Source organism: Brachycentrus maculatus, unplaced genomic scaffold, assembly GCF_059751285.1.
Source record: "Brachycentrus maculatus isolate JH-2025_06_01 unplaced genomic scaffold, ASM5975128v1 h1tg000085l, whole genome shotgun sequence".
Lineage (NCBI taxonomy): Eukaryota > Metazoa > Arthropoda > Insecta > Trichoptera > Brachycentridae > Brachycentrus > Brachycentrus maculatus.
Window position 1 is genome coordinate 948737 of NW_028280839.1, and position 25458 is coordinate 974194.

The following is a 25458-nucleotide window of genomic DNA, read 5'->3' on the forward strand; positions in this document are numbered from 1 at the left end:
TATGAGGAGATGCATGAACGTGGAAGAGGCGAGGAATGTTTGCAAGGACAGAGTGGTGTGGCGCTCTATTCTCTCTGCCTACCCCTGCGGAGAAGCGGCGTGATGGTTAGTTAGTTAGTTTTAGTTTTACAAAAAATAATAGGCTTTAGTAACTGTCATATTGATAATTACAGGTTTATTTCTGTTTATATTTTTATGAATTTCAATTGTTTCAAAATGTTGCAGTTTATAACTATTCGTATTAATAATTTTTAAAATTTCTACGTTATTGTTGTTTTATTTGTGATGATTGTTTATTTAGACTGAGACCTCAAACGTGTTAATTATAATGTGTTTGGCCGCGTTAGGGGCTAGCTCCACAAACATTTTTTTAGTAAACATATTGTTTTTTTAAAAAACTTAATGAAATTAAACAACTTTGTTTTAACCGCTTTTTTATTATTAATACACTATAACCTACCGGTTTCGACAACCGAACCTTGTCATCACCAGGGTTTATTAAATTCTAAAACATTAAAATACCCAATAATTAATTACATTCCCTTATCATAAAACTTCCAGACACTCCGTAAAAAATCCTAAAAGTTGTTTAATTTTATAAAGTTTATAAAATGTGCCACAAAGTATCTGCGAAAAACATTAAACATTTTTTTTTAACTCTAACCTTTTAAATTTTCTTTTAAAACTATTTTTTTTCAAAAGCATATATTTATTTCGATAAAAAAACTGTTTTTTTCAATACATAAACGGTGTTTTCAGAAAAAAAATTATAACGTCAAATGTTACTTGGATTAAGTGAAAATTAAGTTGCTGTTTATCGTATATTGGACCTGTAATGGTTAGTAAATTCTGAAAAATTATTAAAATAAACATAATTCGTGTTTGCTGATTTTTGTGTTGAATTTTCATGGAAGTCATACCAATATATGAACTTCCACAGTCGTCCTGAAATATATATAAGTTATGTAAAAATGTTACTATAAAACAAATAAAAAACATCCATTATAAATATTTCAATTTATTATGATCGTGAAGTTTCAGTTCATTAGTAGCTCATTATGTTTCACAACATAGCTTTAATTAATATACTCAATTTTAGTATATGTACTGCCGAAGCGAGTACAGTAAAGATACAGTTTTAATATGAAACACTTTTGCGAATGTACGTCAACTAAGCCTAACATCAATTCGCCGAAACATTAAATCCCGCCAACATAGCGCCTGAAATTGCTGAGTGCGGCAAACTTCTAATTTCTCAGTGGTTATAATACCAAGAAATTTCTTACCCCTAAGTGTAAAATCCAAATCTCAAGCGAACGATACCACGATATGATGAAGAGTAAAGCTATTTAATGTTATAATTAATTAACGATTACATATATTTATATATATATATATATATATATATATATATATATATATATATATATATATATATATATATATATATATATGTAGAGTGGTTAATTAAATTATATTGAAATAAAATTTAACTAATCAACGTGTATTTTCAAGGGACCAAGATTTAAAAGATTTATTAGAAAATTACGAGTTATTGGAATTTATCACTTAAAATATAATCTTTTTACTTAAAAATATTTTTTCCTTCCATCTTACAGAAGATTTAATGAGTAAAACATTAAAGGATTGTACGTATTTCAAATATTTTAAGCAAAGAAGTATTATAGAAAAAAACGGCATAATACTAATAAAATGTATAATTCAGTCATTCAGCCAGAAACGAATTAGTTTTTGATGGTAATATTATCATTTAACTACGCCATTCGCTCAAATGATTTTTTGTCGAGATCGGAATACCAATTTGAATATAAATAAAAAAACAAAGTAATATAAATAACTAATTTCACTGGAACAGCTCAAAGGAAAGTGGTATTTTATAATCCGGCAGGTTTTTTTGTATTATACAAACTTTAGTTAAATGGAATATATCTTTAACGATAACGCCTTCAGATCTTATTACCTTTTGAAATTTGAATACTGGATGTAGATTCGATACAGCGAAACTACTTTTGATTTATCCGGAAAAGTGTAACTACATGTTACCGAAACAATATATTTAAAAAACACAAAATAAAACTTAAAAAAAATACATACTCTAAACATCTTCAGATTTTCTTTGATTACAAAATTTATTCGAGAAATATTTATTTATTTTCAATTGGTCTTTACTTAAGTAGGTGTCTTATTTTCCTATTATTATTAGAATTCTTAAGCTCTGTGATCGTCTGCGGGCTCTAGGGAGTACTTTTTATTAGTTGTACTTTATCCTGCCTATACAGACCTTAAAGATTTTTTTACTGTGCTTTAGTAGAATCTATATTAAAATATGGAATTAAGTCTTGGGGACATTCGACGAAAACAAATTAAAAAATGGTTCAAAATCTGCAATATTCCATAATAAAAAATTGTGCCCAGTCATATATATATAAAATCAAAGGGACAATCCAATCTTGATATATAAACATTAAAAATTACTGCCGGTACGTGGAATATTATGGATGAGTATCATCATTGAACAACAAACTAGACAAAAATATCGAAATCCTTTAGTACACAACCATGATACACGATTTACACACAACGGAGGTTTGATAGTCCCAAGAATTAACACTAAATATGGGAGTCGAACACTGCAATATATCGTTCCGAACATTTTTAATTTGTTGCCGACGGATGTTAGAGGTCAAAATAAAATATGGAACAAAGGCAAAATAAAGGAATGGGTAAAGATCATGAGTTAAGTTTATGAAATTGTAAAATATTTATATTCTTAATTTTTTTTCTCTTTTTTGTGTCTATGTTAGGTTAAAATAGTTAAAAACAATAAAATGTATTAAAAAAGAGCTCCACCGACAAGACACACAAAGTGGCTTGGTGGGTCTCTGCAAAAAAAGGTTATAAATATGTATAAATTGTGATTGAAATAAATGTATATAAATAAATAAAAAGACATTTTATTGAAAAAGAAGCTTTGAGGGTTATTACATCAAACATATAATAAAGTATTATTTTTTGACATCTCGATATAGATGGAAAAGGATATGGAAATCCAAGCATTTACAGGGCTTATGACAGTCTTATGCTGGTTTAAATAATCAATTTACACAAGTGTAACATTCAACAATTCTACCCATGAAATTCTATATATATGATCCAATTTCGCTTGGATTCTTAGAAATTCAATTCTTGGAAATTCTAAATATTTGATCCAATTGTTCTTGGATCAAATATTTAGATATATATTTATATATATATTTGATCCAATTGTTCTTGGATCACTAGAATTTCTCTAGAGACATCAATTTTAGAGAAAAAAATGTTGTAAATATATTAAAGGCTTACTTTGCACGTAAATATATTCCGCGACAGTTTAATTAATTTTCTGTGTACGCCACTGATTAGTATTAATATTTTTTAACACCAAACGTAGTTAATTACTTGTCAAATTTTGGCTACATATTTCAATCTTGCCTTTGATTAAAATAACGCATCACCTTAATACCATTTCACGATTTACTTGAAGGATTAAAAAAAATATCTGACTTAAAAATTTCCTCGTCAACATGAATTATCTTAATGTGTGAAATAGACAATATTGTAATGGTACCTACTTACAGGGTGCAGAAGAGTACAAAATGGTATATAAATGCAAACTTATTTTAAACTGTCAACTCCATAATATATAAGTCATATATCTATTGATAGGGATACCTTCAAGTAAAAGTAAAGGGTGTGACGTCATATTGAAAAATGACGGTAAAAGAGTAATATATGAGAGCGATATATTAAACTGCTCAATTCATATTTCTCCTATAGGTGGGCCAATGTTCGCACGACACATATCGCTCACTCCTTTCAAGAACGTCATAAATCAAAAATCGTCAATTTTCAGTTGTGCATGTTTTCGAAATGCCCAGAAAATGTACTTTATCCCAGCAATCCCAGCATCCCAGCAGGCATATTTTTAACTTAATATTTACCCGCTACAGGGCAGAAAGAAATGTTTTTGTATTTTGAAGAAAAGGTATTGTTTAATATTTTTTTAAATATACTAAATATTTTCAAATGGAGAAAAAACCTTCAGGTTTTACCTAAAAAGATATGTTGCACAGTAAAAAGTTCAATAAGTGGCTTGAAATTTATTTTTAATACATTGTATTATATTTTTAAACTTTAAAAACGTTCTCCTGAAAAATCAAGTTTTTTGATTTATGACGTTCTTGAAAGGAGTGAGCGATATGTCAGTCATATGCATTTGCGAAGTCATTCGTGTGTTAACATTTGCCAAAAAAGTTTTACAAATATTTATTGCATGGATAAAAAAGTGGTTATATTTAAAATTAAAAATGATTCACAGTATCTTGAGTGTGTCCAAATACTTGTTCACAAATCTGAATTTCTCCACATTGCAGTTATTTTCGTTTTTTGACATTTCAACTTAGACGAAGAAGAATATGGAAGTCTGAGTATTTACAGGGCTTACGATCTATCATAGGCTGGTTAAGTAATGACTTTACATACGTGTAACATTCACCATTCTACCCGTGATCGACAACCATGCTACTCTAATTTTGAAAGTCATACACATATTAATTTCATGACGTCAACTCGTCTAAGTATAAGCTGCATAAAAATTGAAAATCAGGTTTAAAGGTGTTTTTCAGTATGTAAAATAATCCGGTTCGAATCTGGAATGCAAACAAAAGGGTCTCTGATAAATAAAAGCTTCCTAAATCAAATCAAAGATGGCTGTTGTGAACTCAATCATGGAAAGTCGTGAAATTGATTTTATATGTATGACTTAACCAAACCAAAATTTGAGGAAAAATCTAAACAATATATGTATATAGAAGTTCTAAGAATTTGAGTAGTGTGGTTTTCTATCATAGATAGAATGATAAATGTTACACGTGTGTAAAGTGATCACTTAAGCATTCTATGATAGTCCTGTAAATATCAGAGTTCCATATTCTTCTTCATCTATGTTGAGATGTTAATAATTGAAATTAATTAGTTTTTATTTTATAATCCAAACTTTTTCAGGCTAAAAAAATTCGACCATACTGTGAACAAGCCATTAAAATAAATTGCTTTTTTGAAGGTAGATTACTTCATTATATATTTATTACCAAAATGGATATCACAATAATTGTTTAATACCTAATACCAAGAAGAGCGGATAAACATTTTTAAAAAGCTCTCCAATTAAAAATGAACCATTTTTAAAAGTTTAAATTTGAAAATATTTTTTAACTGGCTTCGTGGAAATTTTTAAATTTATGCATTACCTGAAATTCTATTTCTTAAATAATATTCTTTAGGATTTATGATTTCAAAATACATATTTTTATGACGCAGTGTTGGGTTGATCGTTAATAACTTTGATTTGTCTCGCGAAACTCGAGGTATAATTTGTATACGAGTATATAAATATTTCAACGATCTAAACAGTTCCCACTCATGAAATTCTGTGTGAAATGAAAAAATTAGCCTTGGAACATCACAATTTAATTTCTTTTGGTAATATTTTTGCACTAGACCATATTAATATTAATTTATTTTGCCATTTTTACTGAGTCAGATATTTTATTGAAATTCGCAGAATCCTGTCATTCTATAACATCCATCCAATACGATTAACGAGGTTTTTTTTTTAAATATTTTTTTTCTATCATCATCATTTTCATATCATAACTTAATCTCGTATCTGTGTAAGCGCTCTTGAGGTAGCATTTCAAGAGGTGTTGAAATAAATATATTCGTTTTTTTACTAGATGTCGTTAGGTACGGAAAGCAAAGAAGAAAACAATGGTATGCGCATGTAGAATGGAGAATGGAACCATCCAGACTCCCCCACATTGCACTGCACGGCCAACCCTAAGGTAGACGACCCCCGGTAGACCAGCACAAGGATGGATTGACAGCTGGAAATCGACATCGCAGGAGGCTAGTCCCTCTTATAAACAGGCCACAAGGCAAATAACAAGAATATTAATATTAATTTAACATTACTCAGGACTGGTACCTACCGAGAGCGTAAGACTGATCACGCTGCTTTACAAAATAGCTTTACAATGATCCTGAACAAGTAGGTGCTTGATATTCAATTTCCATATAATTTTCCGCCACTAAATACACGAAAACAAATAAATGTATATGAAATCATGGAATTATGATAACATTAATTTAATTTAATGAAACAATTCAAATTTTCTTGGTCCAATAAATTCTGTTCAAACATTTGATTCAATCATAATCCTGCTCGCATATTATACATATATGTATTATGAATACCTCACTACCACTCCAACGCATGCGCGTGCTTTCTATAATTTTACGTGATTCCCTATATTTTGTATTAAGCACGGAATATTGAGAAACCGCAACAAATATTCAAATCCTGATTACTCAGAGATGAAAATAATACTCCAGAAATAAGTCAATTTTCGCTGCTGTAATTTATACATTTTGTATCCATAAACTCAAAATACCGACAAATATAAAAATTACAATTCACAATGGTGACTGCAGGGATTCAAATTGCAAAAACTTATGTTCTGTTTTATGTCCAAAAAAAGAAATAAAATATCTAGGTGTAATAATAGACCAACATTTGAAATACCATAGTCACATTAATGAACTAGTAAAACGAATAAGAAAATGCATATATATATTCATTTGAATCCGAAACATACTAACCATCGACAACCTAAAAAGAGTTTACTATGCTATCGTTCACTCACTACTACAGTATGGCATTATTGCATGGGGAGGCTCATACAACAACATACTGAACTCAGTGAAAATAGTACAGAAAACCATAATTAAAGTCATCTTGAAAAAAAAAACATATTTCCAACAAAATTATTATTTAAAAAATTTCAAGTCCCAAATATAGAATCCATTTATAAAAAAAACCGCAGTTTTTCAAATACTAAAGGGTGACAACTATTTAAATTTAACAAAGAATTTATCATCGAGATTCTCAAACGATTTTTCTATTCCAAAATGCAACACCAAGCAATTTCAGCAAAACTTCAAATATTTGGCAATCAAACATTTCAATAAACTCCCTAAAGAAATAAAAAAAATAGATGATATAAAAATCCTCAAGAAAAAAATTAAAGCTCTATACATTTAAATCTTTAAAAAAATATATTAAAAAAACTATTATATCTTTTATTATATAACATTAAACCACGAGTGTAAGTCCCTTTCCAAGCACAAGAGCACAGACTCTTTTATGGAGAGGCACAGCGAATCGAAATATAAAAGTTCTACATATGTATAAATGATTCAAATGTTATTATGTTATAAATAAAAATGTAAATATATTAAATGAATAAAAAAAAAAAAAAAAAAAAGTATCAGTAATTTTTGGGTCCCTCCAAATTATAAACAAAAACCCTGAGACGAAAAAGACAATGGTATGCGCAAGTGAGGAGAATAAACCATCCAGACTGTACTGTACGGCTAACCCCAAGAAAGATGATTCCTGGCTGACCAACAAAGAGATGGATCGAGAGCTAGGAAAGTGTTCTGTATAGTATTTCACTAACCTGAGGTGCGCACAGGATGTTCATGGTGTATTCAATCTCCTGCTGCAGATCAGCGCTCTCGAGGAGTCCGCGAAGAGACACGTGGCCTATGAGGTCATGTCGGCTGAATCGGTCGAAGTCATAAACAGAGAACTGCAGCTGTCGGGTTCGAAGGTCTTCGTAAAGAACACTGGGAAAAAAAAGAAAACAATTTTTTTACCTACTAATGACACACTCTTATGTGGAGGTTCTCACCAAATCGTTACATTTCCATTATAAATGATTTAAAGTTATCAGGGATTCTACTAAGTAAAATTGTGGAATTGTTTAATTGGCTTTATTTTTACTAACGTAAATATTTTTGTTAATGTAATGTAATGTTTATTATTATTAATGTAACTATTTTTTATTACATATTAAAAAAAAATGTAAAGCTGTACATTTCCCGAACAAATAACAAAAAATTGTTACGTTTTGGTGTGATTTAATGTTTTCATATTGGTTAAACACAGGATTGCTCACATTTTGTCCTAATTTTAATCAAGATTTCGATATAATACAGTTAACAGAACAGATTTGCATTTAAAGGATTTTTTGTGCAATATTGGAAATGTAACTTTTTGATGAGAACCTCCACATATAAACTTTATAACAGATAATCTAACTAACTAAGTTATCATCACACCGGTTCTGTGCAGGGGTAGGCAAAGATAATAGAATGACACACTCATCTGCCTTTGCACACAATCTTCGCCTCTTGCACATTCATACGTACGCAATGATTGTTCCGACTCCTGACCTGACCACATTCAAGTATTTGAAATACTTGATCATACCAAGTTTTCCTCGGGTTTTCTCTGCTTCTGTTACCAACTACATTCCCCTCAAAAAATTGCCACTAAAGGACTGCCAAATCAATTGATGAAATTAAATCTCATGGCTAAAGAAAAACAACGCAAACGTAAACAACAAACAACTTAAACAACAAACAACGTAAACGCAAATTAAAATTCGTCCTTAATTTCTAATCACATTTACATATATTTTTTCATAAATCATATTGTTATAAAGTTTATAAGTACGAACAAAATTCGAGAAACTTCTGATGAAAAATATTGTTGTTAATTGGAGTTTTAGCCAGAATTTGAAACCTTAGAAATATTTTATCAAAATATTTGCTAAAGAGGGATTCGTTATAAGACCTATTATGCCTGTGAATAAATGAATCAGCAATTAAAATTCGTTGAATTACAGAAACATTCACATTTTCATATTTAAAGTTTTGAAAAGTTGAATAGATAAGAAAAATATGGAAGTCTGGGTATTTACTGGGCTAAAGACCTGTTAAAGGCGGGTAAGGTAATCACTTTAAACATGTGTAATAACCATGATGACAACCACACGACTCAAATTCTTGGAAGTTCTATATATATATATATATATATATATATATATATATATATATATATATATATATATACATATATATATATATATATATATATATATATATACATATATATATATATATATATATATATATATATATATATATATATATATATATATATATATATATATATATACTACTACTACTACTACTACTACCATCACGCCGTTTCCCCGCAGGGGTAGGCAGAGAGGATGGAACGCCACACTCTTCTGTCCTGATATACACTCCTAGCCTCCTTCACATCCATACATCTAGTCATACATGCCCTCCGATTACGCAGACTTTAGACACCGCCAGCTTTTAGGTTCTGATTGATCTGATCGAATATTGAAACATTGTTCTTGAATCACTAGAACTTCACTAGAGACATCTATTGAGCAGAGACTCTTTTTTTAGGAAAAGGTATCAAATTGTGGTAGAGTGGGTTCAAACCGAGAAACTCAAGAATCAGCGACACTAACTATGTACGGAACCACAAACCGACATAAACATGTGTGTAAATTATGTATGTGTTCAGACATTTTCAGAAAAATAAGTAAGGATATATAGTTTTATAACTACGTTATCGGGTGGAGTCCGTCAGCAGAGTACTAAAAGCAATTCTGTTTAATCCGTTTAAGAAAAAGCACTAAAGTTTCAATTTCTTTAGCTGATCCCGAATTCTCGGTGTTTCCCGAGAAAACAGGACTCCGGGACGAATCCCGCCCTGGGATCTGTAATCCTTAACATAAACAACGCGTTAATGTCGTCGGCGGGATTTGTCAAAGGTTTAATGGAGCATTTGTATTCCGACGAGAATAGACTTTACGCAGGATAATTCATGAAGAACGTACAGGGTGACAATTCAGATTTCAACTTAAGTTACACTTGGTAAATAACACTGTTTCTTAAAATCTATTGTAAAACGTATTTTGATGCATTCCGCATCATTTTCAAACACCATATCGTTCACTCCTTTCAAGAACGTCATAAATCAAAAAACTTGATATTTCAGGAGAGCGTTTTTAAAGTTTAAAAATATAACACAATGTATTAAAAATAAATGTCAAGGCACTTATTGAAATTTCAACTGTGCAACACATCTCTTTAGGTAAAACCTGAAGGTTTTTTCTCCATTTGGAAAATATTTAATATATTAAAAAAATTAAACAATACCTTTTCTTCAAAATGCAAAAACAACACTTTCTGCCCTATAGCGGGTAAATATTAATTTTGAAATATGCCTCTTTTGCTTAGATATAGTACATTTTTTGGGCATTCCGAAAACATGCACAACTGAAAATTTTCGATTTTGATCTATGACGTTCTTGAAAGGAGTGAGCGATATGTGAACCTAAGTCTAAACTTTAGTGTTATGTCCGAGGAACAAATATATGTAAAGGCATCCCAAGGATTCAACTCTAAAATTTATACTTGGCTTCACATACGGATTTTGAAAATAATACGGAATGTTTCGAAACATATGCCACAATAGATTTTAAGAAAAAGTAGTATTTACCTAGTGAAACTTTAATCTACAAAGTCTAAATTTTAGAGTTGTTTCCTTGGTACGTTGGAAAGGTGGTAGGGGCGGTTTCTTAATTTTATTTTTCTTACTGCATATTCCATTTTATACCATACCGTTACCCTTTTACTCCACCCTCGCACACCCTTACACTCACATACACATATACTCACACACATCCTCTCTTCTCTTTTTTCTCTCTTAATATACAACAGTATTTATAACATAAATTTGGAATTATGCATTAAATTGGCTTTTATCATTGTCAATCTAACAATTTGTTTGTATTTTTTTTATGTACAAGCTGTATAATTCCCAAATAAATAAGTAAAAAGAAAAAAATATAGTCTTGTTTTTCTGTGTTTGATGTATTCCGCATCATTTTTAAACACCGTATACTGTGGTATGAAAATAATTCATATTTAAACCCCTCCAATCTTTGCAACATATGTATATAAACCCGACGTATTTTGACTAACATCTTTATACATTCATACCTTTAGAGAGAAAGCCAGTGATTTTAGCTAGAATTTTTACTCGTAAATTACAATAAATAATAGCAAACTTAAACATAAAGAGTAATTCCACTGACGAGAAGTTATAAGTTATGAAATAAAAAAAAATTAAACCCGTAGTAGTGCCTAGATGAAAAAAAAAATAGTTCTCAAGTAAATATCAGATTTGGGCCTTTAGTGTATATTGTTCTGCAATTCTTAGTGCATGATGGTTCTTGACCAAAATCACATGTGAAGATTTTTGTAGTTGTATATGTGTGAGTAGTGCTATGATAGTGACGTGTAAAACTGTTTAAATGCTAGTTTAGTTATTGTCCTGACGAAGTGACATCATGCCCGTTATTTTGTTCTTGCCGCTCGCTGCTCGCATCGTGACCGTGGCCTTAAACGCCAGTTCACACATGCTTTACCCGGAATAAACTAAGGTTTTCCGTTTACATAAAATTAATTATTTGTATAATTCTGTAAGAACCGGCATAATTAATTAAACACAGTTATGTCTACCGTTTCGGCAGTTAATTTCCTTTATCGTGAAAACAATGTAAATGATTTGAATTAATACTAAATAATTATACGTTCAAGCAACAATACACGTGATGTGGTAACAAAACGTGTATACACAAACATATCGCTCACTCCTTTCAACAACGTCATTTATCAAAAATCGTCAATTTTCAGTTGTGCGCGTTTTTGGAATGCCCAGAAAATGTACTATATCCCATCAAAAGAGGCATATTTTAAACTTAATATTTACCTGCTACAGGGCAGAAAGTGTTGTTTTTGCATTTTGAGGAAAAGGTATTGTTTAATTGTTTTTTTAATTAATTAATTAATTAAACCATATCCACTCCCTAGGTGGAGCATATGGAGTCCACAAACTGTCTCCAGGCTTTTCTGTCGGCTGCCAGCTCCCTTGCATCCTCCCAAGTCAGATCCACGTCCCGAAGTTCTGACGAGAACTGCCGACGAATTGTCAGCAGTGGTCGCCCTGGGCGGCGCGAACCTGATGCCTTGTAAAAGAGGCAAGCTTGATTAAGGGTCTCAGGAGGCATGCGGAGTACATGGCCAAGCCAACTGAATCGCCTTTTAAATATACTAAATATTATCAAATGGATAAAAACTCTTTACTCTGTTGCACAGTAAAAAGTTTAATACGTGACTTGATATTTATTTTTAATTCCTTTTTTTTGTATTCTTAAACTTTAATTCGTAAACGATTTCCTGAAAAATCAAGTTTTTTGATTTATGACGGTGCTGAAAGGAGTGAGCGATATACTATATATACACGTTAAAGAATAAATATCAACATTTTAAGCAAACAAATCGTTTGATAAATATATCACACTCACTTGTTTATTTAATATAAAAAAATCAAGCTTAATTTTTTATTAAAAAAACTCTTTTGTGAATTGATTCGGAAGTAACATTTAGTAAATATATTTTTTTTTATGATGAAACAATCTATTTAAACAACATTTTGTTCAAATACTTGATCACAAATCTGGATTATCTTCAATTACAAATCTGGATTATCTTCAATTATTATCTCCAATCTCCATTGTAGGAGTTATTTTTTAGAGAATTGTCTAGTGAACTTTCCCACACTGTGTATTGAGTTTAATTTATATATCTAGAAGTTTCAAGAATTCGAGAAGTGTGGTTGCCAATCATGGGTAGAATCGGTAAATATTACTCGTGTGTAAAGTGATCACTTAAACCAGCCTATGAGGGTCGTAAGCCCTGTAAATGCCCAGATTTCAATATATTCTTCTCCATTTATGTTGAGGTGTAAATAATAATATAATCTTATAATTTATATTTGAAGCAATAACTTTGTGATTTTCCATTTTATAATTAAAATGTAACTTTGTTTTAAAATCACCAATAATATTTTATTATAACCAAATAATAATGTCTACCGGTTTCGAAGTTTTAATCAGTTATGATAAAGAAGCGGTCAGCTTCAAAACCGGTATACATTATAATTATGTAAAAATAAAATATTTAAAGAGATTTTTAAACTTTTAAAGTTAAAAAACACTATTTCCACAAAATTAAGCTTTGAACGTAAAATGTGCTTCATTTGTTAGCTCTTACCCCTACCCAATGGTGCATAGGGCACTGCAATATGCCCTATGCACTTAATGTAATTATCTTGATCGATTATTGAATGAAACTAAGGTAATCAGTCCTGTTTATTGTACCAATTCACTATCAAATCATTGTTCAAATAAGTACCTGAATATGAATGTCTCGTTGAAAACTGGATTGAGGTTCTTTCTGTGCACTTTAGTCTGGAATTTCTTCTTCCGGTCAGGAAGCAGGAAAACTTTGATATAAGGGTCGCTACTTCCGGTGACATCTTTGATAGGTAGATCGCGGGCTTCCAAGACCTGGGAAAAGTCAAAAGATTCTTTGTAAAGTTAAACTTATTTCATGCGTAAAAATTCAAACAAGTTTCTTAGAAATTTTAAAATCACTAAAAATATTTTATTATATATTTATAGTGAGTTTAAATAAATCAAAGTTACATTTTCATTGTATATGATATTTTTTGATTTTTTGTACATTATTGTGGAAATATATATTTATATATTTTTTTCCTACCCCTATAAGTTTTTTTGAATTGGTTGTTTTTTATTACAACCCGCTGATATTTATGTTACGATATCCCTTAATAAAGTGTTATATTATGTTGGAATTATTGATGCGTCATTGTGGAAAATTTCCAGGACAACCCTTTATCGGAACTAAGGGATGAAGTAATACAGCATAATTTATTATATTATATTTATGTGTGTGAAGATTTATGGTGTTTTCAAATATAAAATTAAAATCGACCATTAGCACGTAATAAAACAGGTTGTGGTCCCGTGGTAGAATTTTAAACTTCAAGTCATAGGTCCGTCGATCGATCTCTTTCGTTATCACCATAAGATTCCTTAGACGTACCTCAAAGTGGTATGATGATTTGAAAAAATTGTGTACGCTATAAAAATATTTTTAAATAAGATAATCATCAATTTAAACAAGATAATAATTATAATTTATATTTGAATCAATAACTTTGTGATTTTCCATTTAAAAAATTAAATATAAGTACCTTTGTTTTAAAAATCAATAAAATAAAACTTATGGTTTTATTTACAAATTTTAAAACAAAGTGATATTTTAATTATAAAAGTACTGATTAATATCTTGAAAAGTATGGAGTTGGCAAAAGAAGGATGAAAGTAAACTGAATGCAGTCGAGATGCGATCTCTCAGACGAATGTGCAGAAAAATTTGTTGAATTGTGTAATTGGCTTTATTTTTATTAATGTAACTGTTTTTTATTATATACTTTTTTAAATGTAAAGCTGTACAATTCCTGAACAAATAAAAAAAACGATGTTTGATAGATGTTTTGATGGTGATGTTAGAAAATAATGCAAGGATGAGATAAGCATAAAATTAAATCGAATGAATGACAGTAAAAACAAATTATGAGGCAAATGTGGTTGGTAATAGAAGCAGAGAAAGGCCGAGGAAAACTTGGAATGATCAAATATATCAAATACTTGAAAGTAGTCAAATCCCGAGTTGGAATAATCGGCCGATATGTATGAGGAGATGCATGAATATGAAAGAGGCTAAGATTGTTTGCAAAGACAGATTGGCGTGGCATTCTATTCTCTCTGCCTACCACTGCAGGGTTAGTTAGTTAGTCATTTAAAAAAATTGCCTTAAAAGATTTTCTTAAATATCCTAATGGATAAAGAAGGTAAAAATAAATGTTTATTTTTTGTGTCCTTCAAATCCTTAATGCGGAAAGAAATACGCTGAAACGGAAATGATACAGGTCCATGTGATTCCACCTACAAAAATGTATTTTTTGTTTGACTCAGGAAATGTCTAAGAAAACATACTGGATGACTTAATTCAGGAAAGACGAGGAAAAAAGTGTTTAGTTTTCCCAAAAGCCCTTTAAATATAGCCTTATTATTTTTAATTACATAAAACCTCAACTTCACTTGTTAATTAAGTAACCATTTGTCGGAAATTGTGCTAAAATGACATGATAATTTACAACATTTTTTGTGCCAAAAAATTTTTATATGTAAAGTTGCAAATTGTGTAAGATACTAACAATGAACGGGCGATAACTGGATTTTAAACAAGAATGCAATTTCTCAAGAATGAGTGAGTGATAGTAACATATTAAAAAAATAAAACCCTTATCCGCACCCCAATGGTGCATAGGGCACTGTGTCATATAAACGCAGTGTTATCTTGATCGTTTACGCATGAAGGAAAGGTGATCAACCTTCCGCTTCAGGTACCAGTCCAGGGTAATATTGAATAAATATAACAGTGAAAAAATCACTTATATTTATTTTACCCCCCTTGGGAATCGAACCCGGGACCTACAGAACGGTAGCAGAGCGTGCTGACCATTACACCACGGAGGCGGACATATTATGTTGTTTAAATACATATTATTTATTGATTTGGTATTAATTAACTTTATGGAAAAAAATAGATGAAACAATTGTATGAGACCACTCTTGAGGTTATTAATGTAAGCACGGCCAATTTCCAGAACTATAGATGTTATCACTATCAGGTAAAATTATAACCTGGAGTATGTTTTGTCAGCTGTTGAAAGGAGTGTCTATAGTTTTCGAAACTAGTCGTGTTTACGTAAATGAACTCAAATAAGTTAATAAATATTTATTCAGTGTATCTAAAGTTACTCTATATTATCATTTATATAATTTTATTATTATTAATGAAAATACACAATCGGTAAATTTACATTTCAGAGAACGTGCAAACGGTAATGTTGTAGTGCAAAGAATATGCAAATGGTAACTTAATATTATAAAAAATGTGCAAATGGTAATTTTACATTAGAGAAAATGTGCAAATGGTAATCTTATATTACAGACGATATGCAAATGGTAATTTTATATTGCAGAGAGTGTGCAAATGGTTATTTTCAACTGCTGAGAATGTGCAAACAGTAATTTTATATTGCAAAGAATATGCAAATGGTAACTTAATATTATAGAAAATGTGCAAATGGCAATTTTAAATTAGAGAAAATGTGCGTATGGTAATCTTTTATTACAGAGGATAAGCAAATGATAATTTTTTATTGCAGAAAGTGTGCAAATGGTAATTTTCAACTGCTGAGAATGTGCAAATGGTAGTTTTATCATACAGACTGTGAATATAAAAATAGTAATTTTACATTACATAAACTATGAAAATGGTAATTTTACGAGTATGTTGCAGAAAATGGGCAGATGATAATTTTATATTACAGAGAATGTACAAATGGTAATTTCATATTACAGGAAATGTCCAAATTGTAATTTACCTTGACAATAAGTCCTTCAATCTCATGTTCGTATCTCAAAGCGAAGTGAAGTTTCCCACAAAATTCCAAGTCTCCGGTGCTCTCGGTCGAAGATTGTCTCATCAGCTCGTTTTTGTAGAGTTCCGGCTGCGAAAAAATTTTTTTTTTACATTTATTATAGTTAAACAACTATACGCTAAAACGATCCTAACTTATGCATTTGAGAATAACTCAATACACACATCACAAGAAAACACCTCCCAGCAAAGCACACAAATCACTATTAACGCACTTTATGGAAACGTATATGTGTCGTCTACTTTCAAAATCCGCCAGATCCAATTTTATAAGATTTTGAAATAAATACTCTATCGGAATACCAATTGTGGGTTTTATTGTTTAAAATATTTATATACTTGAAAACCCTGCTCAAAAATACTTAAAAGCAGCGTTGTACTTCAAATTCCGCTATGTTCATGGAACTTGCCTTCTGACCCATATCGGCTAATCAGAGAGCGGGGACAGGTCAAAAATTAAAATGACGTGATTATCGGTTTGTGTCTCATGTTTTTTCTTTAAATACTGAAAAATTTTCTAAAAAAATTAAAATTCTCGATTTCATAATATTTTATCTAAAGATAGACATATCTTTTAAACATAAATGTTGCCAGAGAATTTTACATTTTTTGTGAAATCGACTTACATGGATCTGGCGGATTTTGAAAATAGGTGACAAATATAGACTTTTACATTTTTATTTAAAAGATTGTTTAAAATTAACACATTAAGTTGGACCATACTGCTCATTAAGTATGTATAATAAACGGGATTTTATTGTTTTTATTTTATGTATTTATTTGTTACATTTTCATGTTTTTTTACGTCATCAATGGATGAAAATCGGTTTTATATCCAAAAGGCATTTTTTATAGGCGTTAAATATCGGGTGAAACGCCACAAATTTAATTTACGAGTTGATGGAATTAAAACGGACCCAAACCAGCTCAAAGCAAACAAAAAAATATTTCAATTGTGATTTTCAGAAGTAAGGAGGATCAAAGAGATTATTTTACAATAGGTACCAATAATCACTTTATTCACCCTATGAATGTAGGTATAAAGTATACTACATCATATAATACTAAAGGGGTAGTTAAGGGAATATTCGCACAACATTCATTCCACCCGAGACCACGAGACATTGGGTATTTTTTTTTTCTTGAGAAAACATTTCAATTATTTTTTTGACTCCTTATCTTTCAATAACCCTTTTCGTTTCAAAACCATATAATTATTCCAAAAAAAAAACTTAAAGAAAAATTCAATTACGTAAAATTTTACCTGGATTTAAAGAAAGTTAATGAATACTGGGCCCGAAGAGTCAATAATAAATTCGAGTGTCGCGAATATTCATGATATATTCACGAATATCGCATGGGTGTAGGTATAAAGTATACTGCATTATACAGGGGTAGTTAAGAGCGAAACTACGCTATTCACGATATCTCAGGTGGGAAATATAATTTATGAATAAATTTAATTCGAAAATGGTATTTCGCTGTTTGTGCTATTTTGATGCATTTTGCATCAAATGGTTTTAACAAGAAACAATTGAAATAGTTATTTAATAAAGCGTTTATTTGCAATACACCTGTAATGCGAGGTTTGCTATTATGCGGAAAATAAACTTTACGAATGGTGCTAAAAAAAGCATTGGATTTATAAAATTATAAAAACATTATGTCTACTAATATAAAAAAAACACACGCACCCATACACACACTCTCTCTCTCTTTCTCTCTCTCTCTCTCTATTTCTCTCTCACACACATACACACACATATAGGATATTGTCAGATGGGGAAGACAGCGAAGACGATTCTGGAATGCCCATGTCAATAAAATGCGAGTAGATCTGGCTCGATTTACTCTTGAAGAGACGCTTTTATTTTTGGTCCAGACGGAAGAAGACCATCTGGAAGATCTCCAAAGCGATAATGAAACAAACAGATCCAAGGATCTACAAGAAGGAAAAAGAAGAATAATAATAAGAAGAAGAAGATGTGATTACGTAAAAAGTTTGATAATGCTCTCGAAAGGAGAGAGAGCTATCGTATCATAATTAATTAATAACGTTATTTGTACCAAAGAAAATATCTAATATTTATTGAAAACAGTATTTCACAATATAATGAAACATTAAACGTTAATTTTCGTCGAAAAAAAACTTGTTTTGAAATCCTTTTCCATTTATTCCCTGCCATTTCTGAATTTGCTTTGCTTATATTTATAATTGTTAGCTTAGGAAACAAATATACATATTTCGATAAAAAAATAATATTTACTACCTGGGACGTTAAAAAAACACATTGTTTGCGTCCTAACCGAACTGCTTTGCCCATTTAAAATTCACGGAAAATATGGAAATCTCTATAGTTAGTAAACACAATAATATTTGCAAAGCGACGGCAAAAGTTGTGTCAACATTTCATTGGAATTCGAAATTTGATGAAAAGCTTGGTTTTATCTAGAACCCAAAATTTATAATATCGTTCTAGGAATTTAAGGTGGGGTTAATTTGGTTACATTTTCACGGAAATATACATACATGACGAAAGTATTTCATATTTTATTTATATCGCGTACATTTCATAGTTGTTTCCCTAAAATATGTTGACAAAATGACTAACTGAAATAAAGTGAAAGCTTTATTTATCGTTTTTAAAGGGACCTATTGAAATAATCTATGAATGCGGTATTAAGAACTCAATATAAAAGGAGATACGATCGAGTAAAGATACCGTTCTCCCAATCTGTATAACAATTGGTAGTTTAAAATTTTAAGAAGAATATATATTTTACATAGATTTTAATAAATGTAAATATAAAAAAAAAATACAAAGCTGAAATGAACCAAACTAATATTAATGTTTATTGCATTGTTTATAGTATATGAACGACATTTGTTTTTTACTGTTTTATTTCCCTGGGTCAACAATATTTTCCGTTTTTAAAAAATATTTTTTTTTGGTATCAGTTATTGAATGTGCAAATAAAGTTTTTGAAGCACTGACTTTGTGATTTTTATTTTATAATTAAAATATAACTTTGTTTAAAAATCACTTAACATATTTTTAACTTAATTAATATTTTAACTTAATTAAAATGTCTACTGGTTTCGAAGCTAATCGTTTCTTAATCAGTCTTGATAAAGAGTTGTATTTTATTTATATTTTTTTTTTAGAAAAACTACATTAATTTGGTGTTGTTTTTGTCGACCAGTTTCTAAATACCACAAAAAACAAAGTGGTTAAATATAAAAAATGCGTTTTATTGATTTTTATAAATTTCATAAAATATGCACTACACGTATCTCTAAAAAATCAAAATAAATCAGAAATGTTCTAGCTGATAAGCCTGTAGGGGTAAAAAGTAAATACACCTGCCCTTCAGCAAAGGTTATCAACCCTAAGAATTACGGGCCACAGAATTTTCAGGTTTTTTCAGATACGGTCCATTTGCGGATATGTGTTTTAACATTTTCCTCCGAATATTGTCCCCAATCGACTGTTAAACTTAATGTTAGTCGTTCGCTTCACCCAGGCACGTTGAAGTATGAAAAACAGAAATATTTTATATAAGGGTAATAGTTTCAAAATCCAATTTCTGCAAAACTTCCGAGCACACTGCATCCCAGGACACCTCTTATAAATTCAACAACTGTGTACTGCGCAAGGGAGTGACTAGTGGGCAACACTTGCTTATTCGTTTATACCAGTGGTAGTTCGTTTGATTAGTTATGAAGTTTATAAAATGTGCTACAAAGTATTAGCAAAAAAAAATCCACAATCAATATTTTTTTCTATTTTGAACCTAAATTAGGGTTAAAAACCTTTGAGAAGTTGACTAATTTACTTCTGCGCAGGTGTAGGCAAAGAGAATAGAACCCCGCACCACTCTGTCTTAGCAATTATCTCCAATTGGGAGTTATTTTTCATATTATTTTTTGACATCTCAACATAGATTCTTTATTCTTCTTCATCTTTGTTGAGATGTCAAAAAATTGTTCAAAAAATAACTCCTAATTAAAGATAATCCAGATTTGTATATGGACACACTCAAAATGTTGTAAATTGTTACTTTTATTCCATTTTTATGTAGTTTTCTCCTAAAATATAAAAGTACGAGGTTTGGTAGTATTTGCTAATAATCCATGAAGCGACTCAACTTGGGTAATATAATATTATATTAGTGGTTTGGTGAATAAGCCCATAGAGATAATTGAAAGTTATGGGCTATATACCCAATTGGCCAAAGCTGTCTTATACATAATATGATACATGAGATGGTGATTGGCATGATGAAACCGTTTTATCAATATCCGTACCCCGCAGAGAGATGTGACGAGGATGTTTACGTATGATATGATAATATGTTGACATTGGAGATGTTATGAACTTGAACCCTTTGTACAGCGAAAATTATGCTCTCAATACAAGGTTGAAAGGATAATTGTACTTATATCTGCCGTACATTATATCAAAATACTTAATCGATTACAGAATAACGTCGAAAATAAAGAAAGACAAAAAAGTCATTTAAAAAATAAAGAATAATTGGCAGAATATATTGGAAATATTGTTAGAGGTAAACCGCTGAAAAACTACCCTTTGATGTAAAATATGTAAAGTTTATTTTATACGAATAACTACATACATACGCGTTTAAGCACGTCACATATGAATGTATAGTACGTTCGTCGAGCAGCAGGTGCTCAAAATTTATCCAATACACTTTGACATTCTACAAGGGAGTACTGCTAAAAAAATTGTATTTCATTTTTCCCCGAGTAAAACAAATCAATATCACATGTCGAGGTTACAGTATAAATTTTTCGTAAAGTTCAAACATTTTCTTTTATGTAACTTTATACTTTACTTCAAAGTAAAAAAAGATATAAAATGTAATATTTATTATAATATACAGTAAACATATATATACATATATATATATATAAATATATATATATATATATATATATATATATATATATATATATATATATATATATATATATATATATATATATATATATATATATATATATATATATATATATATATATATATATATATATATATATATATACGACACACATTTGACGACATAACGAGTGTTTTTGCCTAGATATGTATTTTACACTCAACAATTATGTGAACTCGCTCTGAGGTTGGAATAAGCCATAAAACTTATAAATTTAGAGCCCCAGGAAGAACAAAAGCAGTGCTTCGTAAGCCGTAGTCAGATTTTGGATTCACTTGAATGTAAGGTCAAATGGGTGTGTAAATCAAAAGTTTTTCTATTCACCTGTAGATGAAAACATTTGTAGTTTTCAAAACTAGTCTTGTGTAATGAAATGAAACTAGTTAAGTACTATTATACAAGTGTTTTTTTTTAATAATCAACATGTCATTCCACAAAGCTTACGCCGAATCAATAAGTATTATTTTTGAGATCTTATTTGATAGGAATACATATTAAAATAAAGTTATTGTTTATAAGCAAAATATTTTTTTGAAATATCGAGAACCGTCTCGAGACAGTCTTCTGACTATGTAGCAAGGGAGGGTGTTAGAGTATCGTTAAGTAGAGTGCTCTTAATGTTTATTGACAACACCATTCCATGAATAGGTTGAAGCTTTGAAAGTAATATATAATGAGAACAACAAAATACAACGTTCATGTTCCATTAATAAATACTGTTGCTTATAAAAACAAACACTTTATTTTAACCACTTTTTTATTGGTAGGTACCTAAATTTTTTCTCCAATCGGTGTCGACAAAAACCCTTTCATCATCAGGGTCAAATATGTACTAGTACTTTAACCCTGATAATGACAAGGTTTTCTCGAAACCGGTTGAAAAAAATGTACCGATCAAAAAAAGGTTAAAAAGAAAGGTGTATTTTTTAACTTTATACAGTTAATGAAATGTGCCACAAAGTATCTACAAAAAAAATTAAGAAAATAAAATGTTGTAATTATTTCTTCATTCATATTGCGTCATATGTAATTTATGTCATTTTATATCATTTTGTACCAACACTACTACTGACCCTAATCGGCACCCAATGGTGCTAAGGGCACTCATCAAATTGATGCAAAATTCACTTAACGTTTATTATTATAAGGCAACGTGATCAGTCCTGCGATTCAGGTACTAGTCCAGGGTAATATTGAATAAACGTTTTAGTGGAAAAACAAGTCTATTTATTTTGCCCCCTTTGGGAATTGAACAAATGGTAGCCAAATGTGATAACCACTACACTTTGGAGCCAGACCAACACTAACTGGTCTCTAATATTCTTCATCTTTGTTAAGATGTCAAAATGTAGATATATTTATATAAACGAGCGGTCTTTGAATACTTGGTTCGACCTAAAAGTTCACGTCTAAGCGATCTGAGAAAATTTCATGCTGGCAGGATGTTCCGACTTCAAGCTTTTACAGAGATTAGTACATTCAACCTTTTCTATATAACCTTTAACCTAGACCTTGAAAAATATTTACAGTTATAATGTGATTGTAGATGATGAGTAATGTACGAATAAAAATTTAATAATTTATACAATATAATAATTGTCAAAATCAATTATTTATTTTTAGCGTCTAATAAATTGTTTTTTATTTTTAAAAACACATTACGAAAAAAATTGTTACAACTTGGCCGTGTTATAGCATTTTCAAACTAATGCCATTTTAACAACATTTTAAGTGTGTCCAAATACTTGTTCAAAAATCTGGATTATCTCCAATTATAGGAGTTATTTATCATATTATTTTTTTACATCTTAGCATAGACGAAGAAGAATATGGTTTAAACCAGCCTATAACGGTCGTAAGCCCCGTAAATGCACAGACTCCCATATTTTTTTTTCATCTATGTTTTGATGTCAAAAAATAAAATGATAATGCCATTTTATTTTCATGTGTTTTTAAAAATAAAATGGAATTAAATAGATCCTAAAAATCAGTGTTTGATTTTAACATTAAAAATATAAATTAAAATAGAGTTCTACAAATTAAACAAAAAAATTAAAAACAATGAAAAAATTGGGTTTTTCTTTTAAGTTTGTGCTCGCTTTATCATCTAAAAAACATTTCACAGTTTTTCGTTACTTCAAATGATTGCAAGTGCAGAAAGCTTATAAACAACAAGAAAAGAAATATCTAGTATTGAAAGATTATTCAAAGAAATTCGAAGGTGACAGAAAAGTTTTTCTCGTAGCACATTTGTTCTCGACTGTTCAAAGCTCCTTACCCTATACTTTCAGATCTTAACCCCTTGTATTATGTAATATATAACAAAAAATATGGCATTTTCGACGAGAAAATATTTATATTAGGATGAAATAAATAAACGTACTAATCAATGATAACAAATTTTTTAAAATCACATTTTGCAATGCAATGAAATTTTTTTTTTTTTTTTTTTTAATCACATTTTCACATGCTGTACGGAGTGCGTGGAAGTTTTTGGCATCGTAAAGGAAGGGTAATTAACTATTACCTAACTATGAGTATTTTCATGTTTTGTAATTATTACATAAACCCTGATGATAACAAGGTTCTTGTCAAAACCGGTTGAAAAAAGTGTACCAATAAAAGTGGTTTAAAAGCAAAGTTGTTTTATTTTATAAAGTTGATAAGAAATATGTTTTTCCTGCCTAAAAATAAAATTACACATTTTTCCTTTTTCACATATTTTTTAAAAGTATAGGTTTTAATATATCCTCTCTGTAGTTGATTTTGTGTTTTGAAATCGAATTTATCTTCAATACCATTAAATGCGAAATTTCCATCCATCATTGATACTTGCGAATAATAATAACCCCGAAAAGTTAAATGCGTCAGTATCAAGATTTATAAATTATTATATCTCAACAAAGATGAATAATAAATATGGGATTCTGAACATTTAAAGGGCTTACGAACAATCATTGACTGGTTTAAGTGATCCCTTTATATACTATGAAATAGTCACCATTCTACCTATGATTAACAACCAATTTACTAAAATTTTCATAAGTTATATTAATGCTTCAATTGATACCATATTGCACACAGTAATTCTTAAGCACCATCTATGATTTAAATAAATAAGTTTTTTACTAGCAAAAACATTAATGTAAGATTCTTTCCGAATCATTGTACATACTAGAAGATGCCTGCAAACACGTTTAAAATTTTTTATTTAACTTTTAAAGCATGTTTTTAATGATAATTTTATTGTGTAAAAAAAAGTTCACATATTCTGGATTCGCTTTGCAAAACTTATTTCTATCATTATACCAGGTAGTAAACCCTGTAATGGCCTAGTCTTCCAGTAGAGCAAATCAAAATGTGTAAACGCAAATTTGAGTATATTCAAAATGATACAGTTCCAAATGTTTAAATTACCGAGCAAAAAATAATCCGAAAAAAGTTTTCTCGAAGAAATGCGATACATTTCGAAAGCCATTGTTTCCTTTTCTATCAGCTGATTACTACAATGGTCGCCACCGGTTGCTTTTCACGGTGATTTGTGTCCTTCATAGTATCCTATAGGCAGGGTGTGGTGAAGCCTTGACACACTTTGCACCCCTGCCTGAAAACAGGCTGAGTTTACATCCCCGCGTTTCATGCGTTTACAATACAACCAGGATCTTTTGAGGGTGAACTGAAGTAGAAATTCAATATTTGTTTTGACTCAGATGTATTGAAATGGGTATCTACATATTTACTCTTTTGTATTTGAAGTCAGGGGATCTGGTATATTGGGCATTGAATATAACCCGAGAACGAGATCAATATTTTATTGTTTTTACTTATGAATTTTTTTACAAAAATGTTAAAAATATTAGTATTTAACCACTCACTGAGATTTTTAAATCTACCTGATTCGAAAAGTACCCGTCTTTTCGTCAAGACAATCACTGCCACAGCATGCAAACAATACTACCCTTCACCACCATAGCACCATTTACACACTTAAAACTACACAAAATGTTTAACACATGTGATTTTGGCCGAGGTTAAACATGC

General features: G+C 30.1%; 1 protein-coding gene across 2 annotated transcripts in view; it reads right to left on the minus strand.

The window, feature by feature from the left end:
• Positions 1-25458, minus strand: part of LOC148310924 (synaptotagmin-10-like) — a 150112-nt gene that overhangs the window by 64449 nt on the left and 60205 nt on the right. For both annotated transcript variants that reach the window (XM_088257605.1, XM_088257607.1), the window contains exons 5-7: positions 16397-16522; positions 13270-13424; positions 7581-7749 (exon numbers count right to left, since the gene is read on the minus strand). In XM_088257605.1, the coding sequence (XP_088113731.1) occupies positions 7581-7749; positions 13270-13424; positions 16397-16522 (450 nt within the window). The remainder of the gene's footprint in view (positions 1-7580; positions 7750-13269; positions 13425-16396; positions 16523-25458) is intronic.